The following is a 20,118-nucleotide window of genomic DNA, read 5'->3' as shown; positions in this document are numbered from 1 at the left end:
ATTTATAAGTTGCTGCTATTGCTTGTTTTAAAAATTCCTGGCCATGGTGTGTCGATTTATGAGAGCCACGTGAAAAGACGGGGGGAGGAAACCTGCTGGCGGGAGTGATTTCGTCCCTCGTGCGTTCCCACGATAGCTTAGTTTAGAAGCCACGGCTGACAGCAAGCCTGACGGGCTGATAATTCCAGCATCCTTCAAATTAATTCCTGCGTTAGCATTCATAATTCATGTCTACTGATTGAGTCCTTGGTTGTGTTCACACTACCCTACAGTTAGCGCTAACTAGCTCCACATTTAATTCTTTGAACAAAATATCCTTATGTGTAGGTCTTTCGTTGGAACTTGTTTATTTGTGAAGAACCAATTTTGACAACACACTCAGACATAAGCTCCATATCTGCTCTTTTTGTATTGGCACAATTTTGATGCCTTTGTGAAGGTAGAAATAACTTTGCAAACCCATTAATCTTAAGAATTGGTAAGGAGTATAACACTTCATTTCTATTCAAGCTTTATTCTGAGTCTTTTTCCATTTTGCTGTGCTTTTATCAAATGCTGAAGGTAATTTGAGCTTACAGGGTGGTCACTTAAGCTTAATTACTGCTGGTCAGGCATATCAAGGGCTGACTGTTATGAAATATAGTATACATTGTGTAGTAGGGTATGGTTTTTAAACAATATCAACCACCCGACGGTGCATTAAGCAGACATAATTTTTCTAGTATCAATGATGGCTGATTATGTATATTGTAGCGTTGTGCCATGATCTAAAGGCGTGATGTTAATTCAGTGTGAACACATTGCCAAAGTTGAAATGGCTAGACTCTTCCCTCAAAATCTTTCAGCTGTCCTTGCTTCTGAGCTGTCACATTCTCAGTCCTCTATCCCTCATTTGCGCTTCTCGCGCTTTCCGCTGATCCCAAAATTAGGGACGAAAGCTCAACTGTTCGGGCCGATGCTCCCCAGGAAGGGACGATACGAGAATAAAAGACGGAATAGTTTGGCGTAATGTGGGATGTCATGAGTAATGAAATATTTCCCCCATTTTTTGTCTGTGTTCGGAGTAAATTCAGGGACCTGAACAAGCTCTGTGGGTACGGGGCAGAGCGAAGGATTACAGTAATTGAGTGAGAGGAAGTATTCACCGAAAGCCGTCTAATCCAGAAATTGAGCAGTTCTGGCAATTCGCCTGTGACACATTTTGGTGCTGTGGCTGACGCGGTGTTCTGAGGTTGTGGGTGATGCACTTGGGGGACTAATGTACTTCATGTACACATTATGTGTTTATGTCTGCTCTTCCCCATTGCAGTCAATGCATAGACAGTTTTCCATTGGGCTCTAAAACAACCGCAGAACATAATGCTTTATTGTATATATGCAAAGTTTGTTGTGCTTTGTATAAATCATGGCACTACATCAAATGTAAATTTCACATTCCAGAAAATTCAGCAAGTATATTTGCTCTAATCTTTTGAAAACACAAATCAATTAATCACATGGTCACACCTAATTGGGCACATTGTCCAGCACTGGAGACAATAGAGGCATTGTGAGTGTTGCCATTTTGAGGAGAAACAGTGCGGGAGAGATTACTGGAGTAAAGAGAAACAACAGACCAATCATCCATACCGTACACCACTACTAATGCAATAATTTAACAAATGACTGCAGATGATGGCAGTAGTTATAGCAAGGGTAGGTATCTCATGATACTCATGGTAATGGCATTTAAAATGATGACAGGGTAATGATGCTGGTGGTGTTGGTGGTGATGATGATAGTGGTGATGGTGTTGATAATGCCTATGGTTATTGTGATGATGTTGATGGTGATGATAGGGATATTGTTGATTGTGATGATGGTGATGATGACAGTTATCAGGATGATAATAATTGTGACGATTATATTGATGGTGATATATGATGATGATGGTGATGAAAGTGGTGATGATGATACTGGTAACAGTGGTGATAGTGATGATGATGATGATGATGATGATAATGATGATGATGATTATTATTATGATCATGATGATTGTTATGATGGTGATGATGATTACAATCGTGATTGTTACGATGATGGCGATGATGGTGATGATGAAAGTGGTGATGATGATGATGATGATAGTGATGATGATACTGGTAATGACATGTTGGTGATAGTGATGATGATGATGATGATGATTATGATGATGGTGATGATGATGGTGGTAATGATGATACAGATAATGATGACTTTATGCCTAATGATGATGGTAATAAAATAATCAACTTTTAAGAGGCTCATGACATTGAAAACAGCACAGCATCACAAGAGCTCTCACAGTTGGCATGCCCTTAAGTGACCTGAATTAGTCCGACATTCATGGTTGGGATTGATCACCCTGGCAAGATGGATCGATGAACAGCAAGGGAAGGTGGTGGCGGCGCTTCATAAAGAGCCCCATCAACTTTCTTAGGTGTGACCCTGGGCAGCTGATACTGGGTCGTATGCCCCGATGACGCATTATCACACGTTTAGGTGATTGTTGCTAGGAGACTGATAGAATTTGCCGGGCATTCTCTATGGAAATGGTAAAGATGGTATTCCTCGTTAAGGCACCTGACAACTTCCAGAAAATTTCGTCCAGAGCATCTTAGGTGAGGCATTTGCCAAGTTAAGCATTTGCCAATGCTTTATGATATTACTGCACCTCTTGACTTTGTTATGAAAACAAAATGCCTATAAGGTTTGATAGAGTTTTGCTTAGTACCTTCCTGTTTAATAAGAACATGATTATTGATTTTTGCACATTTTGTATTGACTCTAACTTGATTAATGCTGAAAGTTTTATGGTATGATTTACTTTATTCTTAAAACACAAGATTCGATTTTCACTTTCCAGTATTAAAAAAAAGGAAAAAAATGCTTGAACTTCTTTGAGATCCATAATGGATACAAACTGATTTTGATAGTGCCTCAACCAAACATGTATGATCTAGTCTGACTATGGAGCTACACTTAGCTCCATGGTCTGACTAATAATGCATATGAACCCATGTAGCAATACATAGAGCTGTTTTTTCCTTGGTGTTGAAATCTGTTTTGTATTTGAGTCCTTTATTGCTTGGGTCTCAATCCACCCCTGTAAGAAGAAAAAGAAGAAGAAGAAGAAAAAAAAAAACCCACGTCCAGACAACTAATTATAGATCTATATGGCCCGGCACAGGATGTGAGGGAAATCTGAAAATGTAACTGATGTGGAGCAAGTGCCTAGGGGTGCTGCAGACAGCAGTGGAGAAGTTTTCTTGGGGATTCTAGTGTTCAAACCATCTGGTCTGGCATTGATTGAACATCACAAAGCACCATTGCTCAGAAAAAAAAAAAGATGTTGTCTGTTGTAGAACAATGGGAAACTTCAATTTAATTCTTCAAATTCAAATGGCATAATTGACTGATGTGGTTACAAAATTTAACAGTGTAAATATGAATTAAACTTGAGATCATGTTCTTGCTGTGTAACTGTGGAAGTGTAATTGCACTGTGCTAATATAGCATGTCAATTCAGACATTTCAATGAAAACAGTATTTCACTCATTTACACTTGGCATATCTGGTATTGAGTTTATCACCAGACTTCATCATCGTGTTCCATTTTAGTTAAAGGGATGATATAGTTATGGTTGAGATTGGGGATTCAGATCTTAAGTTTTTGTGAGATAACTGAAACCATTTATGAAACATGAAAGAGCATACAATTCTAAGAGGAATTCAGAGTTACTGAAGATTGATTTTGAAATGGATGAGAAATTCGAAAACAAAGAAGTCGTAATGAAAGATGGGACCCATTATTAGGACCACTTTGTTTCACTATGTTTTGGGATATTGCAGCCATTTTAATTTCAATTTTCATCAAATAAAGTTTGAATACCCCTTAGAATTGCATGCTCTTGAATATTTTGTAAGAGATTTCTAATTATCTTTGAAAACAAGTTGAAGTCCTAATCCCCCATCTCACCCAAAACTATACCATCTCTTGAACAGTAGATCAAAATGTCTCAAGGATTGTAGCTACCATTGATGATATTGCACTAAAGTGTTTCAAGGGATGTAGACTGAAATTAAAAACAAGGTTAGTAGTGTCTGACAGTACATTTCACCCTTAACCTGTTGAGGATAGTTTGATTTTACTAGGACACACATTTCTCATAGACACCAGCCCGAGTTTACTCAGGACTTAGTGCTCAACGGATTATAAGTCCTTTACTGTCATCTCACAAATCTCATCCTTACCTGCCTATCAGTTCTTACCAACATCTCATCCTTACCTGCCTATCAGTTCTTACCAACATCTCATCCTTACCTGCCTATCAGTTCTTACCAACATCTCTTCCTTACCTGCCTATCAGTTCTTACCAACATCTCTTCCTTACCTGCCTATTAGTTCTTACCAACATCTCATCCTTACCTGCCTATCAGTTCTTACCAACATTTCATCCTTACCTGCCTATTAGTTCTTACCAACATCTCATCCTTACCTGCCTATCAGTTCTTACCAACATCTCATCCTTACCTGCCTATCAGTTCTTACCAACATCTCTTCCTTACCTGCCTATTAGTTCTTACCAACATCTCATCCTTACCTGCCTATCAGTTCTTACCAACATCTCATCCTTACCTGCCTATTAGTTCTTACCAACATCTCATCCTTACCTGCCTATCAGTTCTTACCAACATCTCATCCTTACCTGCCTATCAGTTCTTACCAACATCTCTTCCTTACCTGCCTATTAGTTCTTACCAACATCTCATCCTTACCTGCCTATCAGTTCTTACCAACATCTCATCCTTACCTGCCTATTAGTTCTTACCAACATCTCATCCTTACCTGCCTATCAGTTCTTACCAACATCTCATCCTTACCTGCCTATTAGTTCTTACCAACATCTCATCCTTACCTGCCTATCAGTTCTTACCAACATCTCATCCTTACCTGCCTATCAGTTCTTACCAACATCTCATCCTTACCTGCCTATTAGTTCTGACCAACATCTCATCCTTACCTGCCTATCAGTTCTTACCAACATCTCATCCTTACCTGCCTATCAGTTCTTACCAACATCTCTTCCTCTGAAGTCTTCCAAGTCTTTTTTTCCTTCATCTTCTCCCTTTTCTTTCCAGCATCTCTCTCTTCCCTTTCTTCTATCATTTTTTTTTCACCCTAAAGATAATATTTTCATATCAAGTTCAAGTTCAAGTTGATTTATTTCACTTCCAACAAACAAATAATAAGAGATACAAAGAAACGCTCATATACACAGACGTCATGAAATCAGTACCACAATGCGATGAACATAATAATATTGTAAAAGAGGTACAGGTAAATTTTCAACAGAGATACAAATAACTGTTACGTCACTGTGGTAAATGCATAAACAATATTGCTGGAAATGGAGGGGACTGCTAAAAGGCAGAGCTTGTAGAATGCAGTCCCCTCATAGAGAAAAAAAATATAATTGCAAAAAACCTCCACGTCTCTTGTTTATTTTCTCTTCTCATCTCTACTCTTCATCTTCCTGTGTATATCCTTCCCCCATTTCCTTTCTCTATTATACGGCATGTATCTCACGAGTCTACATTTTCATAAATCGGGAATTCCCTGATGATTTCGCGAGTGGTTAAATATGCGATCGTGGAGTCCTGTACTGAACGAAGATATGTACACGCGTACGTAACATTCACATCAGGATCAGAGTCAATATTTTCGCGTGTCTTTAATTTCGCGAATAGCACCCGACTCGCAAAATTTGCGAAATTAAAAACCTCGCGAAATATTCGGCGTATACAGTAACCCTTTGAGGATGGACTGACTTTGCTGCAATACACATTTCCCATAGACACCTGCCCGAGTATACTCGGGACTCATCCTCAACGGGTTAAAAGCAAATATGTTTCTCGTTCATTTGTTCCTTCTATGTGTGAGCTTACACATGTATCTCATTCTTCTGTCATTTTTACCTCCCTTCTCTTCCTCCACAAGTCATGTACACAGGCCTATATTAATGCTCCCACAAGCTCATTAATTGGCAAAAAGTAAGAGAATTGGCTTAACCCAATGAAGACTAATTCCAAGTACATTGTATACTCAGGCAGGTGTCTATGGGAAATGTGTGTTACAGCAAAATCAGTTCTTCCTCGATGGGTTAAGATTGCCAGTGCTGACTGTCATGTGATGTCATCATTTCCCCATTTTTTTTCAAAATCTGTTTTAACTTCTATACCTACACTGTGAAGACATAACCTGAATGATTTTGCTGCAGGGCAGGAGGTACATTGTATGGAGCAGCTCATCTAACAGTCTCTTCTTCTCTTCCAAACTTGGAATTCCAGCCGTTGATTTCCTGTTCAAACATCTGAGCCCAGAAAAGTCAGGGGGTGACTGTTGACAGCTTTAAGCACATTGATTTTCACCTGGAGCCCTTAATGTTCTCCTTGGTGAATCCAAAACGGTAGAATGACACCGACATGTCCCCCCTGAGGCCAGTGGTGTTCTCCCGTTATTTTTTCTGCCTTTTTATATTCAGCCATCCCCTCCGAATGTCAATCTGAGATCGCGACTTTCTGCGGGGCGCATTGATTTTCGCCCGTGTTCGGGGCAAAGTTGATTTGATCACCTGAATGAAGGTAGTTTCCACAGTTGTGGCTGTGCCCGGCAGGCTGTGTGATTTGGTGTTTGTGGAGGAAATGGTTATTGGCATGAATAGCATGCGAATCTGAATGAGACGCAAGCTGTGTGAGACTCTAATGGCTGGATCCTGTCTGAATAGCTTCACTTGAATAATCATGTCTTGGTGTGTATGCAGGTTTGCTTTTATGATTTTTTTTTTTTTTTTTGATGTCACCTGTGTATTTATTTATGCTAAAGAAACCCCTATCAGGACGCTAAAGGTCCATTTAGCCAAGGGTACATGTACCGTCCTATATATTTATATGTTTGCTTCCAATGTTTGAAGTTCAGTAAAGATTTAGGGGAGATACCCTCATTAGAATGCTGTAATGAATGTTCTCATCTGCAAAATTAAAAAGTAGTAAAGTTCTGAAGAGATACACTCTACAATGTGTGTGTGTGTATGTGAAATTCATTGAAATTGGACCACTGAAAAAAAAAATGTTTCCATTTTCAGTATTGGTTTTAACATGCAAATATTAGTTTATCATTTATACACTAATTAATTTTGCAATTAATGCCAACAGTTCGTCAGTAATTAAGATGCATTTTCTTTTTTTATTTCATTCTCTCCCTGCACAAATCACACATTTTGGTTGCATGAATAAGTATGTTCTTGATAATCTTAGCAACACATAAGTGTGAATGAAATTGTCTAACATCATCTCATGAAGAATATAAGAAGGAAGAGATAATATCCTAGACCTGAGCAGATTTTTTTTTCCTACTTAGTGGAATGTCGGGTAAAATTAAACCATTTTTGTGTTTATCATTATCCTTTTCTGCTTGACATTTCACAGCCATCAGAGCTAATTGTTCTCAAATTCCAGTCCAAATTTTGTATCAAATATCTGGCCATTGACGTGTAAAGCATGGGATATTAATTGACGCTAGGGTAATTGGAGGTGACGAGCTGTGATCTCACACGACACCAGACAGGTGGCCAGAGCGGTTAGCCTCAAATCATAGCATCAAAATGTAAAGGAAAGGGGTAGGGGAGGGTAAGGATTGGTAGCAGGTGAACCTGATATACTGGGGTGGGGGTTGGGAGTTTTAGGGAGTCTTGATGGAGAGATAGGGGTAAAGGAAAAAGGAGGCGTATGGAGAGAGGGAGGGGAAAGTGGAAAGTGGGGAGTGGAAGAGTAGAGGGGAAAAAAGCTGGGGTAGGGAGAGAGAAGGAGATGCAGTTGTAGAGGAAAAGGATTACTAGTAGAAAAGGAAAAGTTAGGGAGGGAGAAGGGTGAGGGGAAGATGGAGGGGAGGAGAGGGTGGTCTTAGGGAAGGGGAGGGAGGGATGAGGGGAGAGAGTGGAGGTTAAAAGTGAATTTATGAAATATTCAATTGCGTTCTGTAAATTGTCTTTCAAATGCTTGTATCTTTTCCTTCTCTTTTTTATTTCTCAAACAGGGCCATTGGAGTTATCACATATATATTGTAAGTATTATTTTTTTTCTATTTTACCATTTTTTAGTAAAATACATATTTCTAATGTGGATCATTGTGGTACTAGCAAACATAACCAGGGCTTTCAAACTGCAATGTAGGTTTGAATGGCACAGTACCATGATGACTACATTTTTTTAAAAGCTGTTCCCACAAATTCCCACTTTATCAGATGCACTCGGTTCCTGTTATGTGTATCACCTAAACCATAAACAACTGGGCTTGAATGTTTTTAAATGTTTGAGTTTTAGCCCAGTGAACTTGAAAAACAAATTTAGCCATTTTAAAGCAATTTCTGTGCAAATTGTATGCAGCTTTAGCAGTGAAATGCATCCATGCATGAAAGATTTATACAACAGCTCACTTCCACACCCATCTGACAGTGAATGGTCCTTTCTTATGCACATTTGTTAAAACTTATTGTCAAGAATTAAAGGGATTGTACAGTTTTGGTTGAGACCTAATTTCAGGTTTCTAACATTTTTTGGTGAGATAATAAGAAACCTCTTATGAAATATGAAAGAGCATGTAACTCCATGAGGAATTCAACGTTTATTTGATGAAAATTGTTTTTGAAATGGCTGAGATATCCAAAACAGAGCGATTCTAATAAAGTGTGGGACCCACACTTTATTACGATCGCTTTGTTTTACTTTGTTTTATGGATGTTTCAGTCATTCCAAACCCGATTTTCATCAAATGAACTTTGAATTCCTCTTAAAATGGTATGCTCTGTACTATTTCATAAGTGTTTTCTTGGTATCTCGCAAAAAGTTAAAAGCTCAATTCTCATATCCACCAATACTGTACCATCCCTTTAATGAAGAGTTATACAAAGAAAGGTGGAGGGTGAGTTAGATCAGCAGACCATGGAAGACTTATGGCTTGGATACACATGATTTCTCACAAACAAAGTGTAACTGTGGTGAATGTACTGAAATAACTTTTATATTTATTTTTTTTTGTCAAGTAATTCATGCAATGTGAGTATTCTTTTTTTTAATGTGAACAAAGGGTTTTGCAGTCATGTCTTGATTCATGTGGCAAGGGAAGGTTGCTGAGTGTCATGAATAAAAGATGATAAGATCTGGCTAGCCTCTCTTTCAGGCTTTGACTGTGGACAGTTATTTGTAGTGACAGTAGTCTTCATCAAGGACTTCATCAATTACTCTGTAGTGCAATGGACATACCGTTGCACAATGTGCTCTTAATTTATGTAATATGTTTGTCTGTATGGCTACATTAACCTTTCTTTCTTGTCCCCCCCCCCCCTCCACCCAAACAGATTTTTTTTTTTTTTTTTGGGGGGGGGGGGGGGGGGGGGTGGGGGGTTAAATCATATTATCTAGCATTCATTGTGTGTATATCATGAAGTAAAATAAAATCTTCTTATCCATGTGAGCCATATTTGGGTCATATACCATTACATTGCATATTTCAGCTGCAGAGTTATCAAAAGCCTCAAATCACTGCATTCCTACATTTGTAGCTAATCCTGCAATTTGGCAACACAATTTAGAAGATTGAAGTTAGCAACAAAGTTTTTTTTTTTGGACCCTTTCTTTTCTTTAGAGAGAAATTTAGAGGGGGGGGGGGAAACACTTAATCCTGAGCAAGGTGTAGTAAGACGAACATTTGAGGCCAACTTGTCACCGCATGGTCAGATTTCAGTGACTAAGATCTTAAGCAATGTGAGACAAGGTTGACAGTGATATGAGGATGTTTCCTGCTCAGATAGTGAGAGTTTTCTCGCCCCTCCTTTTGTTTCTACTTTCGTCATCAAAGCACGTCACGTGATGTGACCATGAAAGGATAGAAGGGGCTAATCTCACTGACCGGCTGAAAACGAGCAGTGGTCATGTGACTGAATATCCTCGGGCTGATGTTTTGCCTGTCTGCATACCTGCAACCTGCACTGCTGGCTGCATTCATTCAATTATAGTATTTTTAACATTATGATATTTATGAAACTAGAAAAGCACTCTGAGAGCGCAGACCGCCTCCACCAAGCAGCTACTTTCTACCGATGATCTTGCTCTTCCCAAAGAGATTTTTCTCCTCTCCACCACTGGGGAAAAGCTCTTTGGGCTCTTCCATAGAGATCGATTTCCACCCATAGGTATACATGCTGAAAATTGCCTAATTTTCCAATATGGAAGCCTTTGTTACGTCATAAACCCTCAGCTGCGCGGCGCGCCTCGCCCTAGCAGAAAGTGGAGCACGCATTGTAGTGTGCGTATGTTTACCTCAATAATGCGCAGCTTGAACTCCCAAGTTCATTGACCCTACCTGCCAAAATATCAAAAATCCTTCATAAATTCCAAAAAAAATTCTCGGATGACTACCAAAATTTAATCATCTGTTACTTGTGTCATTCTCAACCTTTCCTGTAAGTTTCATCCAAATCCGTTATCCACTTTTTGAGTTTGCACATGGACAAACAAACTAACTAACAAACCAGCGGTAACGAAAACATAAACTCCTCCCTTGGCGGAGGTAAATATGATATGAAGATGTGGTAAGGGGAATATTCAGATCTTTTTTCTTGTACAATTGCACTTCAGAAAGGTATTAGAAAGACTCTTTTTTGTCAGAAAAGTTAGATTTTAAAAAATGATAAATTGTGAACTAGTGACATTGATATTGCAAGTTTTTTTTTGTGCTTAACAAACACATAAACAAATACTAGCCAATAAGCTCATTGATAGCAACTAATATATTCACATTACTTTGTCCATGAAGCTGTTGTACATTTAGGAAAATGTACACTATGCATATTCTAAAAAGGACTTTAATAGTTGTTTATAGTATGATTTTGCATCTGCACATTTTGATACCAAACCTGTGCAGGCAAATTTAGTTGGAGTTTAATACAAGCCATTTACATGTTCAGATGAAGGCCCTATTCGCAAATCATGATTCGTCCAAGTAATGCTACATTTGTAAATTGACATTCCAACAGTTTAGTGATGAATGTGTATTGTTACTCCCTCCATAAGTCTGTTCTACAATGATTGACTGAATCTTAGTTCAATTACAAAATGGGTTTTGTGGAAATTCCTAAGCTTTTCAAGAGCTTATCCTTTTTTGGTTCTGAAGTAATGAGATCTAGCTTCAAAGATTGAAATAAATACGTACCCGTTGTGCGTGGTGAACCCTTTAATAAGTGTATGGCGAACCCTTTAATAAGTGTATGGCGAGCCCTTTAATAAGTGTATGGCGTTGATGCGTCGTGCATTCAATCATTCCATCCCTCGCTCCGCGCCAAACCACAGACAAGCCGCTGCCTTATGGTTTCAGCTAATCCAATGTAATACCCACCGCCTCTCGTGTAATCCAGTTACGCCTCCCTAAGACCCAGTCAAAATGAGCCTGAGCCCCTTTCCTAATTAAGTCTGTGCGAGACTACTAGGGTTACTTAGGATGAGGATTTATGTTTTTTGTTGTGTCCTTATTTTGTTAAGATATTCTTTCCCCTATAAACTCAACTTGGTAAAAGTTGCGATGGAATAATACTTTCCCCAGACAGTCCTTAGGGGTTAGTATGCAATCTCTTTACATTTTGAAATGTCGATTGGATAAGATAGTGTTTTGCTCTGAATCTTGTATAGCTCTGCATACTCCTGATATTACAATAGACCCATGTGTAGTGAATTGTTTTGTGCAGTATTTTGTAATGTGAGTGCAAATACACAGCAAACCATGGCATTTAGGGAGGTATTTCAAACTTTGCATGAAATACTATCGCGAGATATGAGTTTTTGTCACAAAATGCCAGCCACCTTACAGCAGTGTATTCTTCATGTGACCTAACGCATTTCCTGTCTTCTGCCCATATGGCATGTACATGCCACCAAAGATGCTCATACAATGTTTTTAAATACAGTGGGTCACATCAAAATTGGTAGCTTTACAAAAGCCCCCCCTCAAAAAAAAAAAAAAAAAAAAAAAAAAGAAAAAAAAAAAAAAACAGGGGCTATTTATGTGGTAGAATATCTGCACTCTGATATGATAAACAATTTATATTTACTTGGAAACTATGAACAAGGGTGGCATTGTTCTTCAAAAAGTATATATCAAGATTTTTAGATAGGGTCAATTGACTACTGCAAAGGACTTGTTTGAAATTGATTGTGGTATGTCCTTATACTATATCTATTGTACCTTCATATCAATTCAAAGTGTGTGATTTTTCCCCCTTTTTTATGTGGCAAGCATAAATTAGTATTGTTGATCTCAAAGCACAGATTAACTTTGCATTCACAGGATATTAAAAACAGGACCAGATGCAAGAATTATGTAGCATAATGTTCAAAGGTCTCATGTTCTTAATTAACAATGCTGAAGCTACAGCTTTTATGTGCTTACAAACTTCCGTTGTGAGTGCACATTTTGTGTGTGTGTGTGTGTGTGTGTGTGTGTGTGTGTGTATGTGTGTGTGTGTGTGTGTGTGTGTGTGTGTGTGTGTGTGTGTGTGTGTGTAGTCAGAGTTATCCAAAATCTTTCTTCAACAATGATCCGTTAGAATGAAAGGAAGTACATGTATATGTGCCACTACATAGATGTTTATTTCCCTACGTCACCAATTATTTGCATAACCCTCTATGAGGTCCAATAAAAATTCCTGGTAACTATGAAATGTAAAATGTACATAATGCGCTATTGACATTTCAGAGAAAATGATAGCAGTTACCGAACTCCTTGCTTGTATTACCTGAAGAGTTTTTATGACATCTGACTAGTCCGATGGTTCTTCCTCTTCATCTCTTAACATATTATCTGAAAGAAGGTAAGGGAGAAGAACAAATGTGACCCGCTACAACAAAATGATCCTAAAGTTGGGCGAGGTCGATTATTTGAAAATTGCATGATATAATCCCCTAATCTTTCCGCTTTAAATTGATATATAACACATTTTATAAAAATAATTGGCTGCGGAGATATCGATGTTTAAAAGAGAGCATGTCGAGACGTCTGGAAAATCACTGTTTCGAGAAAAGCGCCCTAAAAGTCTTCCTTTCGACGCAATTGCGATCAAGGGACACGCAAGTTAGTTTTCACCTCTGAACAATAGAAGGTAAGCCCTAGCAACCCCCGAAGAGTTCATTCAAGCACATCAGCGTCGGCGGTCTCCTCACCAACCAATCAGTGACCAGGATGTGAGAAGCGGCTGAGCATAGCGCACCCCGCCCGCACGCACCATTCGACTGGGCAGTGTGCGAGCTTCACGCTTCGGTTAGCAGCAAGCAGCAATCTGACCAATGAGATCACTCTGGTCGTTGTTAGGGGCGGAACCTATCTGTGGCACTCATCCAAATTTTCGAACCAGTTTCTGCTTCGTTGAAACGCCAAAAAAACATGGCTCAGAAAAACGCTATTTTTTAATCTTTCCTTTCATCATTTTGCTTCAAAATTTCGACAGATGATAGAAGACATGTTAGACTCCAATAATATATCAAAATCAGAAAATCGTAAGTTTTCACCAATTTTAATGCTCTGACTTCAAACTTGATTTTCACGGCTTCGACCGTCCGCGACTTTAGGACCTTTTTGTTGTAGCGGGTCACAAATGATAATGAGTCTGTCAAGAATTAAGTGTAGCAGTGCTGTGTGAAAGGGCGAGTGACATCATGACCTGTATACACGTACAATTTGTTGTATGTGCAAAAAAGATAGACTTACCAAAACACCTTTCAGTTTATGGTATCATTTGAGTTCATTGTAAGCCTTCATAATTATGCGTATCACATCTCACATTAAGTGTGCATTGTCATTGGTCTTTATAACTATCATGGCATGCATGCACATACACAGAGTAAAAGAGTGGTCAAGGCACTGACTAACCGAATTAGGCAAGTGTTGCAAGAAGCGCCCCCTTCAAGAAGCACCCTCAATAATTATATGGAGTCCTGCTATGCTATACACTTGTACTTTGTGCTTAAAAATAGCTTTAAACTTTGAAACTTGTCAAAGCTAGTGATTTCCATAATGCGTTTGTGGAAAGAAACGGTAATCATGTTGGTGTTAATCCCCTGTCCATACAATCAGAATGGCATGCCACCTGTACGAAACTGATATAGCCATAGTCTGTCATGTATTAAAATGACAACAAACCCATCTCAGCTGAGTGGTCTGTGATCAGACATGGGATGCTCCTTCAATCTTCTACTCCCTGGAGTGACGGTTGTCATCCTTGAAAACGTGTCATTAATTATCCGCCAGGAATTCTGGATTATTTATCTGTAGCTCCAACCCCTGAAATAGTCCAAGGTGCAGAGTGCAATGCCAGACTGGAGACCATGTCAAATTTGATGCACTCAAGACATTCTGTACTGTATCATCACATGACAAGGATGCAAGGATATATATAGACATGTGATCTTTTGAGTCATATGTGATCTCTAGACCATTCATTAACGCTCATTTTAGGCTGTTGGATGAAATAGGCTATTTATCTCATTATATATTCAAAATAAGATTATATATTATAAAGTAAGATTATATATATTATAAAGTAAGATTACATATATTATAAAGTAAGATTATGTATATCAAAAGTAAGATTATATAAAGTAAGATATATATTTGAAATAAGATATCAAATCTTGCTTTGATAATTTAGACCTCAGCTGCAATTTTATGTGTGCTCATTACTCCATATATCTTTCCTTGTCTGTCTCTGTCTGTCTGTCTGTCTGGGCATTACATGCTTTTTTTGTGTGTGTATCATAATATGCATTTCTAAAGATATGGTAATATGAAATGTAACTCATTGGACTCCGAACACCGTCTAACCCCCCCCCCCCCCCACACACACACACACACAGACAGGAGTCAGGATGAAACAAGACCGAATTTGTCATGAAAATAGGGTTTTGTTTTCGTATTTATACTACTGCCCCCTGGAAATAGAGATTTAAAAAAAAAAGAAGCAGACAGACACACAAATACTTGAACACATATTTACTCTTTGAAGATATGAGCCATGTTCATGCTTTCTAAAACCTATACAACACCAGTGTAATCTGCACAGCATGTATTGCTGCCAATTAAACTCACATGTAATGTGAACTGTCTCTTTCCTTCGAAAAGAGAAAAACTGAATTCTGTCTATGCATAGCTCTCTGACTATCTCTATCTATGATATTTGATTTTTTTTTTTGTCTCATGTGTGTAGAACAGGGCACCATCTCATTGCCTTGTTTAAATGCATGAACGCACGCACCGTCACACATACATGCAGTCAATTTTGTTAAGTATCTCATTTGCTATTGATGAATTATAAAGTCTGTAGATTTCCCAGTGTAAAAAGGCATCTAGATTACGTTTAATACAATTGCAGTGTTGTATCATTAATCATTGTAGTATATAACAGTGTACTGCAGCACTTATTTTAATGAGTAGTAATCACTCCCATAAAATATACAGTCGTATATACATCAGCTATTGTTCACTGAAATAGTATCACTAGTTCATGGGTTTAGTGTGTATAAATCTGCAGCGACATCGGGAAGATGTTGATGATGGTTTTGAGAGCTCAACATGTGAACTTGTGATTCTTATGTTGGGGCAGAAATAATTTCCATATAAATTGAATGTGTCTGCAGGTGATTCCATGAACATTTACAATTTTGATGAGTAATGCAACAGACATTTCATACACAATACATTCAGCACCATGATAAATATTACTACTCACTGGTGGTAATTGGAGAAAAATTGTATTTAAACGGTATAGCGTCTATTCTGATGCTGGGTAATTCTTGAAGCTGTGACCAGTTTATCGAAGCTGGTGCTGCAAATGCTATAAAGGAGATGCTCATTATTTCTGCTAAAGGAGAAAAACACTTTCACAGACATCATTAAGGCGGACGTTGTAGCGTGTGCCTGTAATCCAGCTACCTTGGAGGTAGGGGCGGTGATATGGCTCAGTCAGTAGTGCGTCTGCCTTCAGATCCAAGGGTACTGGGTTCAATTCCCCGAGTCTCACGGAGCAGTACTGTGTGTTAGCATTCCATCCCCACTAGCAAAAGGCAAAACACTCTGTCCCTCGGATAGGACATTAAATGGAGGTTCCGTGTGTGAAGTAGCCACGACTCATGCACGCAAAATATCCCACTTCATTCATTCATCGCAAAGAGCATGGTGTCAACCCAGTGAAGTGGTTCCCCTACCCATCCACACAAGAGAACGAGAGAATGGCCCCCTCATGGTCCATCCCAGGTGACTAGCAATAGTCAGCAAACGGTATCAGCCAAGGCACATTGTGCCATATCGTCGCTGGGGCGACAAGACCTCGTATCTACAAAATGTCAAATGTTCAGGAGAGCCAAAAAACATGGCGGCCAAAGCACTGTGGTGAATGGAATAGCCTTTCCTTTGACATGCTGTGGTAGCTTCAATTTTGGAGTAAGACAGTTGGGATTTGGACAGGACATCACTTAACCGATTATGTGACCATTAATCCAAAAAAGGTCATTTTTACCAAAATTGGAGATACAAGGTCTTGTCACCCCAGCGACGATGATGCTTGAATAAAGCAGACATCAATGGAAAGAGGGTGCAGATACGTATCAGGTATTGAAATAAAACTAGTACCAATTTTTTCCTTCCATCAACCATGATGCATGATTTATTATGTTGGTCTTTTTTTGTATCAGAAGGTCTAATGAATGTTTCTTTTTCTTCTTGTTTTTCTTTTCATCCTATTTCTCCCATGCAGACTCAGCGGACTGTCTCCATTTCTTGGAGAGGACCAACAGGAAACGTACGAACATGTGACGGCGATCGACTACTCATTCGACGACGACTACTTTGCTTCCACCAGTGACCTAGCCAAAGACTTTATCGAGAAGCTATTACTGAAAGATCCAAGGTTCTGCTTTTTCTCCTTTAAATATAAAATGAATATATGAATTATTTGTAGCTATCATATTTATGAATTCCACTGAACCTAAGAAAAATTCATGCACATCTGTTTTAACATTAGCTTTCAATGAATCAGAAATGGCTAAACTGCATATATGCTGTAATGCTGTAAGTATACTCAGGCAGGTGTCTATGAGAAATGCATGTTATAGCAAAATTAGTCCATCCTCAGTGGGTTGATAGGGGAAAAAGAGTAAAATCTTATTGAGCACAACAGTGAAAATGTTATCAAAATCAGGTAGATATTAGGGAAGATATGAAATTTTAAAGTTTCACAAATTTTTGCTCTACAGTTCTCAAACAGATGATATACCCTGTACGGTATATGCATGAAATATATGAATGAGTGAGCTGATGATGTCATCACCTCACTGTTTTTCATTGATTCTTAACAACAACAACAAAACTGACAAAACTTCAGTTTTTGTTCTGTGCAAGTGTGAAATATAAATATGCTAGTGCTGGCTTAATATCTACAATATAATGATCAGTTAGATAGATTAGGATACGAGACTGGGAGATATGTTTTTACAAAAAACTCAAAACTTCAGGATTACGTGTAAAAACTATATGGCAAGGTGTGAGGCGATGACATCATCTACCAGGTACTAATACTCATTTGCGTATTCATATAGACTGTCTGAAAACTGTTTTGTGAAAATTAGGGAAACCTCACAATTTCATGACTTCCTTAATTTTTTATTCAATTTAGAACAAATTTTCACTCATATGCTTATAAGATTTTACTCCTTCCTACCATACTTACTTTTGATTTGTCCTGAATTCCCTTTTTAATATTTCTATAAACCTGTTCCATTTTGACCTGTATGAGAATAGATTGTAGAACTTTGGACCATCAACCTCAGTAGTTTTTATCCTTGTGAAAATAATTTTCTTGCCAATACCAGGGTGGCAAAAAAAAAAATTGTTAGCTATATTCCGTATTAGAAATTACAGAGATGGGTAGAAATTGCTAACGGAATCCTGCATATGGCAGTATATGTGACCGTGCACCTCAAAACGAACATAAAGTCGCACACATTGACTTTGCGTGAGGACTGAAAATAAGTGAAATGGGTCAACCTAGCCGAACTTGACTTTTTCATATTTTCTGAAAGAGCGGGTCTTCTTTTACATTATGCTAAAATTTGGTATCATAAAACGAGCAGGAAAGTGTTTTTTTAGCAGTTTATCTCGAACATTTTTGGTAGAATAGTGAGATTAGGTGTGTTTTTAGAGTTCCCTTTTTCATTTCTGAAAAACCTTGTCAACACTCTTCACTTTCAACTCTAATAACTTTTGAAAGGATAGTGCTACTGCTTTGAAAGTTGGCATTAATTATGGACAGAATGTGTTAATGAGACATGCTTAATTTCATTTCAATCTGATAATCCCTTCATTGTTGTTACTCTGGTGGTTTACTTCCTGTTTTTTGTCCCATTCATCGCACAGCCAGTACGGTTTGGTAAGGATTAAGTGCTTGAATAGACATACTTCAGAGCCTCTTTTCTCAGTTCACACTTTTCCTGAGTTTGTGCTTTCTTTCCAATATTTAGATAGGTTAGGAGAGTCCATTTGATTTGAGTTATACATCATTTGAAAGCTCAAGGTCTGCTCTTTCAGAATACGTTCTTAACTAAAAATTCATGTCTGGCGACTTTTTGTTTGTTTTGAGGTGCAGGGTCACATATGGTATCTGCATGACGTTGAAGTGCATAACGTTCATAACCTTCGGAGTGGTAGCTTCTTCCCCGAAGCAGTCATAAATGCAGTTTGAAAGGGCTAAATTGGGGGGAGGGGTGGGAAAGAAGAGGATATGTCAATTTTTGATCAAAGTCTTGCCCACAGCTAGATCATAATTAACTATCCAGTATACTTCCTCCGCCCCAATCTCTCAGCCTTGACATCTCCTACCACTCGAAGCAGGTTTAAATCTGGACACAATTTCCGCTGGCATATCTGTTCAAACGCTGACCCCGTCTTATTACAGTCATAAAAAATTGGGACCCTTTCCTTTTTCCCTATGAGAGGTTTAAAAATGACTTTAGCTTTCATCTGACTTTGTCTTTAATTAAAGGAAAAAATGTGCAATAAGAAGTTCTTGATGGTAAAACAGACACATAAATTAAAATGTGAAATTATGTGGGTATGACCCTAAAAGGACACAGAGAAAAATGTACCTTATGAGAGGCATCATTTAAACTTTGAGTAGCTGAGTTCTGCTGAAATGCCTTCATCATGGTTAGTGCACAACAGGCACCCTTCCTCTGTTGTGTAACACTTAGATAAATGCTGAAACATAAAATATTAAGAATATTGTTAACTTGTTCAGATTTAATCTTGAAATGCCAACATAAACTGTTGAGTGCTTTGAGTGCCAGTGGCACAGAAAACCCTAGAACATTTTGTCCCTGGCACAGAGTGGGTCAAGAAGATGTATGTTCTTTGAACTCATGTGTGTGAACAGTTGTATGTGTTATGTAATGTATATTCCTTTCAACTGCAAAAATTATATCATTTTCAATCATCCATATTTTGTTATCAATAGGAAACGAGCAACTGTTGACCAGTGCCTTTCACATCCATGGATCGCAGTAAGTAAAAGACGTCACACAGCAATGATTTCTGAGCTCCTTCACAAAAGAATCCTATAGCCACTGTTTTATATATGAATGCAGTATGAATAATGATAACAAACAAATCTGAATTAGCAAGCATATGAGTGTGCGTTAGAAAAACAGAAGACATTTTTAGTGGCAATTTGCTTTACTGAACACAGCAACATTCCAAAAATAACTCACCATAGTTTGTACTTTCAAAGCTGTTATCATAATCCGCTTGGCCATCAGTTTGACCAACATGTTCAGATGGCCTTAAGGTAATCAGAGGAGAGATAGGGGAGGGGAAGACTTCAGCACTGGTCTTCCTGGGGAGAGACCGCATCCTGAGGTGTCTCCATGGTAACAGGAAGTGCACCATAGATAAAGGAATGGCAATGGAAGAAAACCGAAACTGTTCTATGTAACCGAGACCAAACATTA

The 20,118-nt window shown here is 38.4% G+C and overlaps 1 protein-coding gene across 1 annotated transcript in view; it reads left to right on the top strand.

Annotated features, from left to right (window-relative positions):
* Positions 1–20,118, top strand: part of LOC139739348 (death-associated protein kinase 1-like) — a 159,654-nt gene that overhangs the window by 53,824 nt on the left and 85,712 nt on the right. Inside the window, exons 6-8 of the mRNA XM_071649965.1 lie at positions 8,114–8,140; positions 16,872–17,024; positions 19,626–19,671. Of these exons, the coding sequence (XP_071506066.1) occupies positions 8,114–8,140; positions 16,872–17,024; positions 19,626–19,671 (226 nt within the window). The remainder of the gene's footprint in view (positions 1–8,113; positions 8,141–16,871; positions 17,025–19,625; positions 19,672–20,118) is intronic.

The sequence above is a fragment of the Diadema antillarum genome, unplaced genomic scaffold (genome assembly GCF_040938485.1).
Source record: "Diadema antillarum isolate AM-2024a unplaced genomic scaffold, OU_Dant_1.0 seq00000798_RagTag, whole genome shotgun sequence".
Taxonomy (NCBI): domain Eukaryota; kingdom Metazoa; phylum Echinodermata; class Echinoidea; order Diadematoida; family Diadematidae; genus Diadema; species Diadema antillarum.
This window is presented reverse-complemented; position numbering and strand designations above follow the sequence as displayed.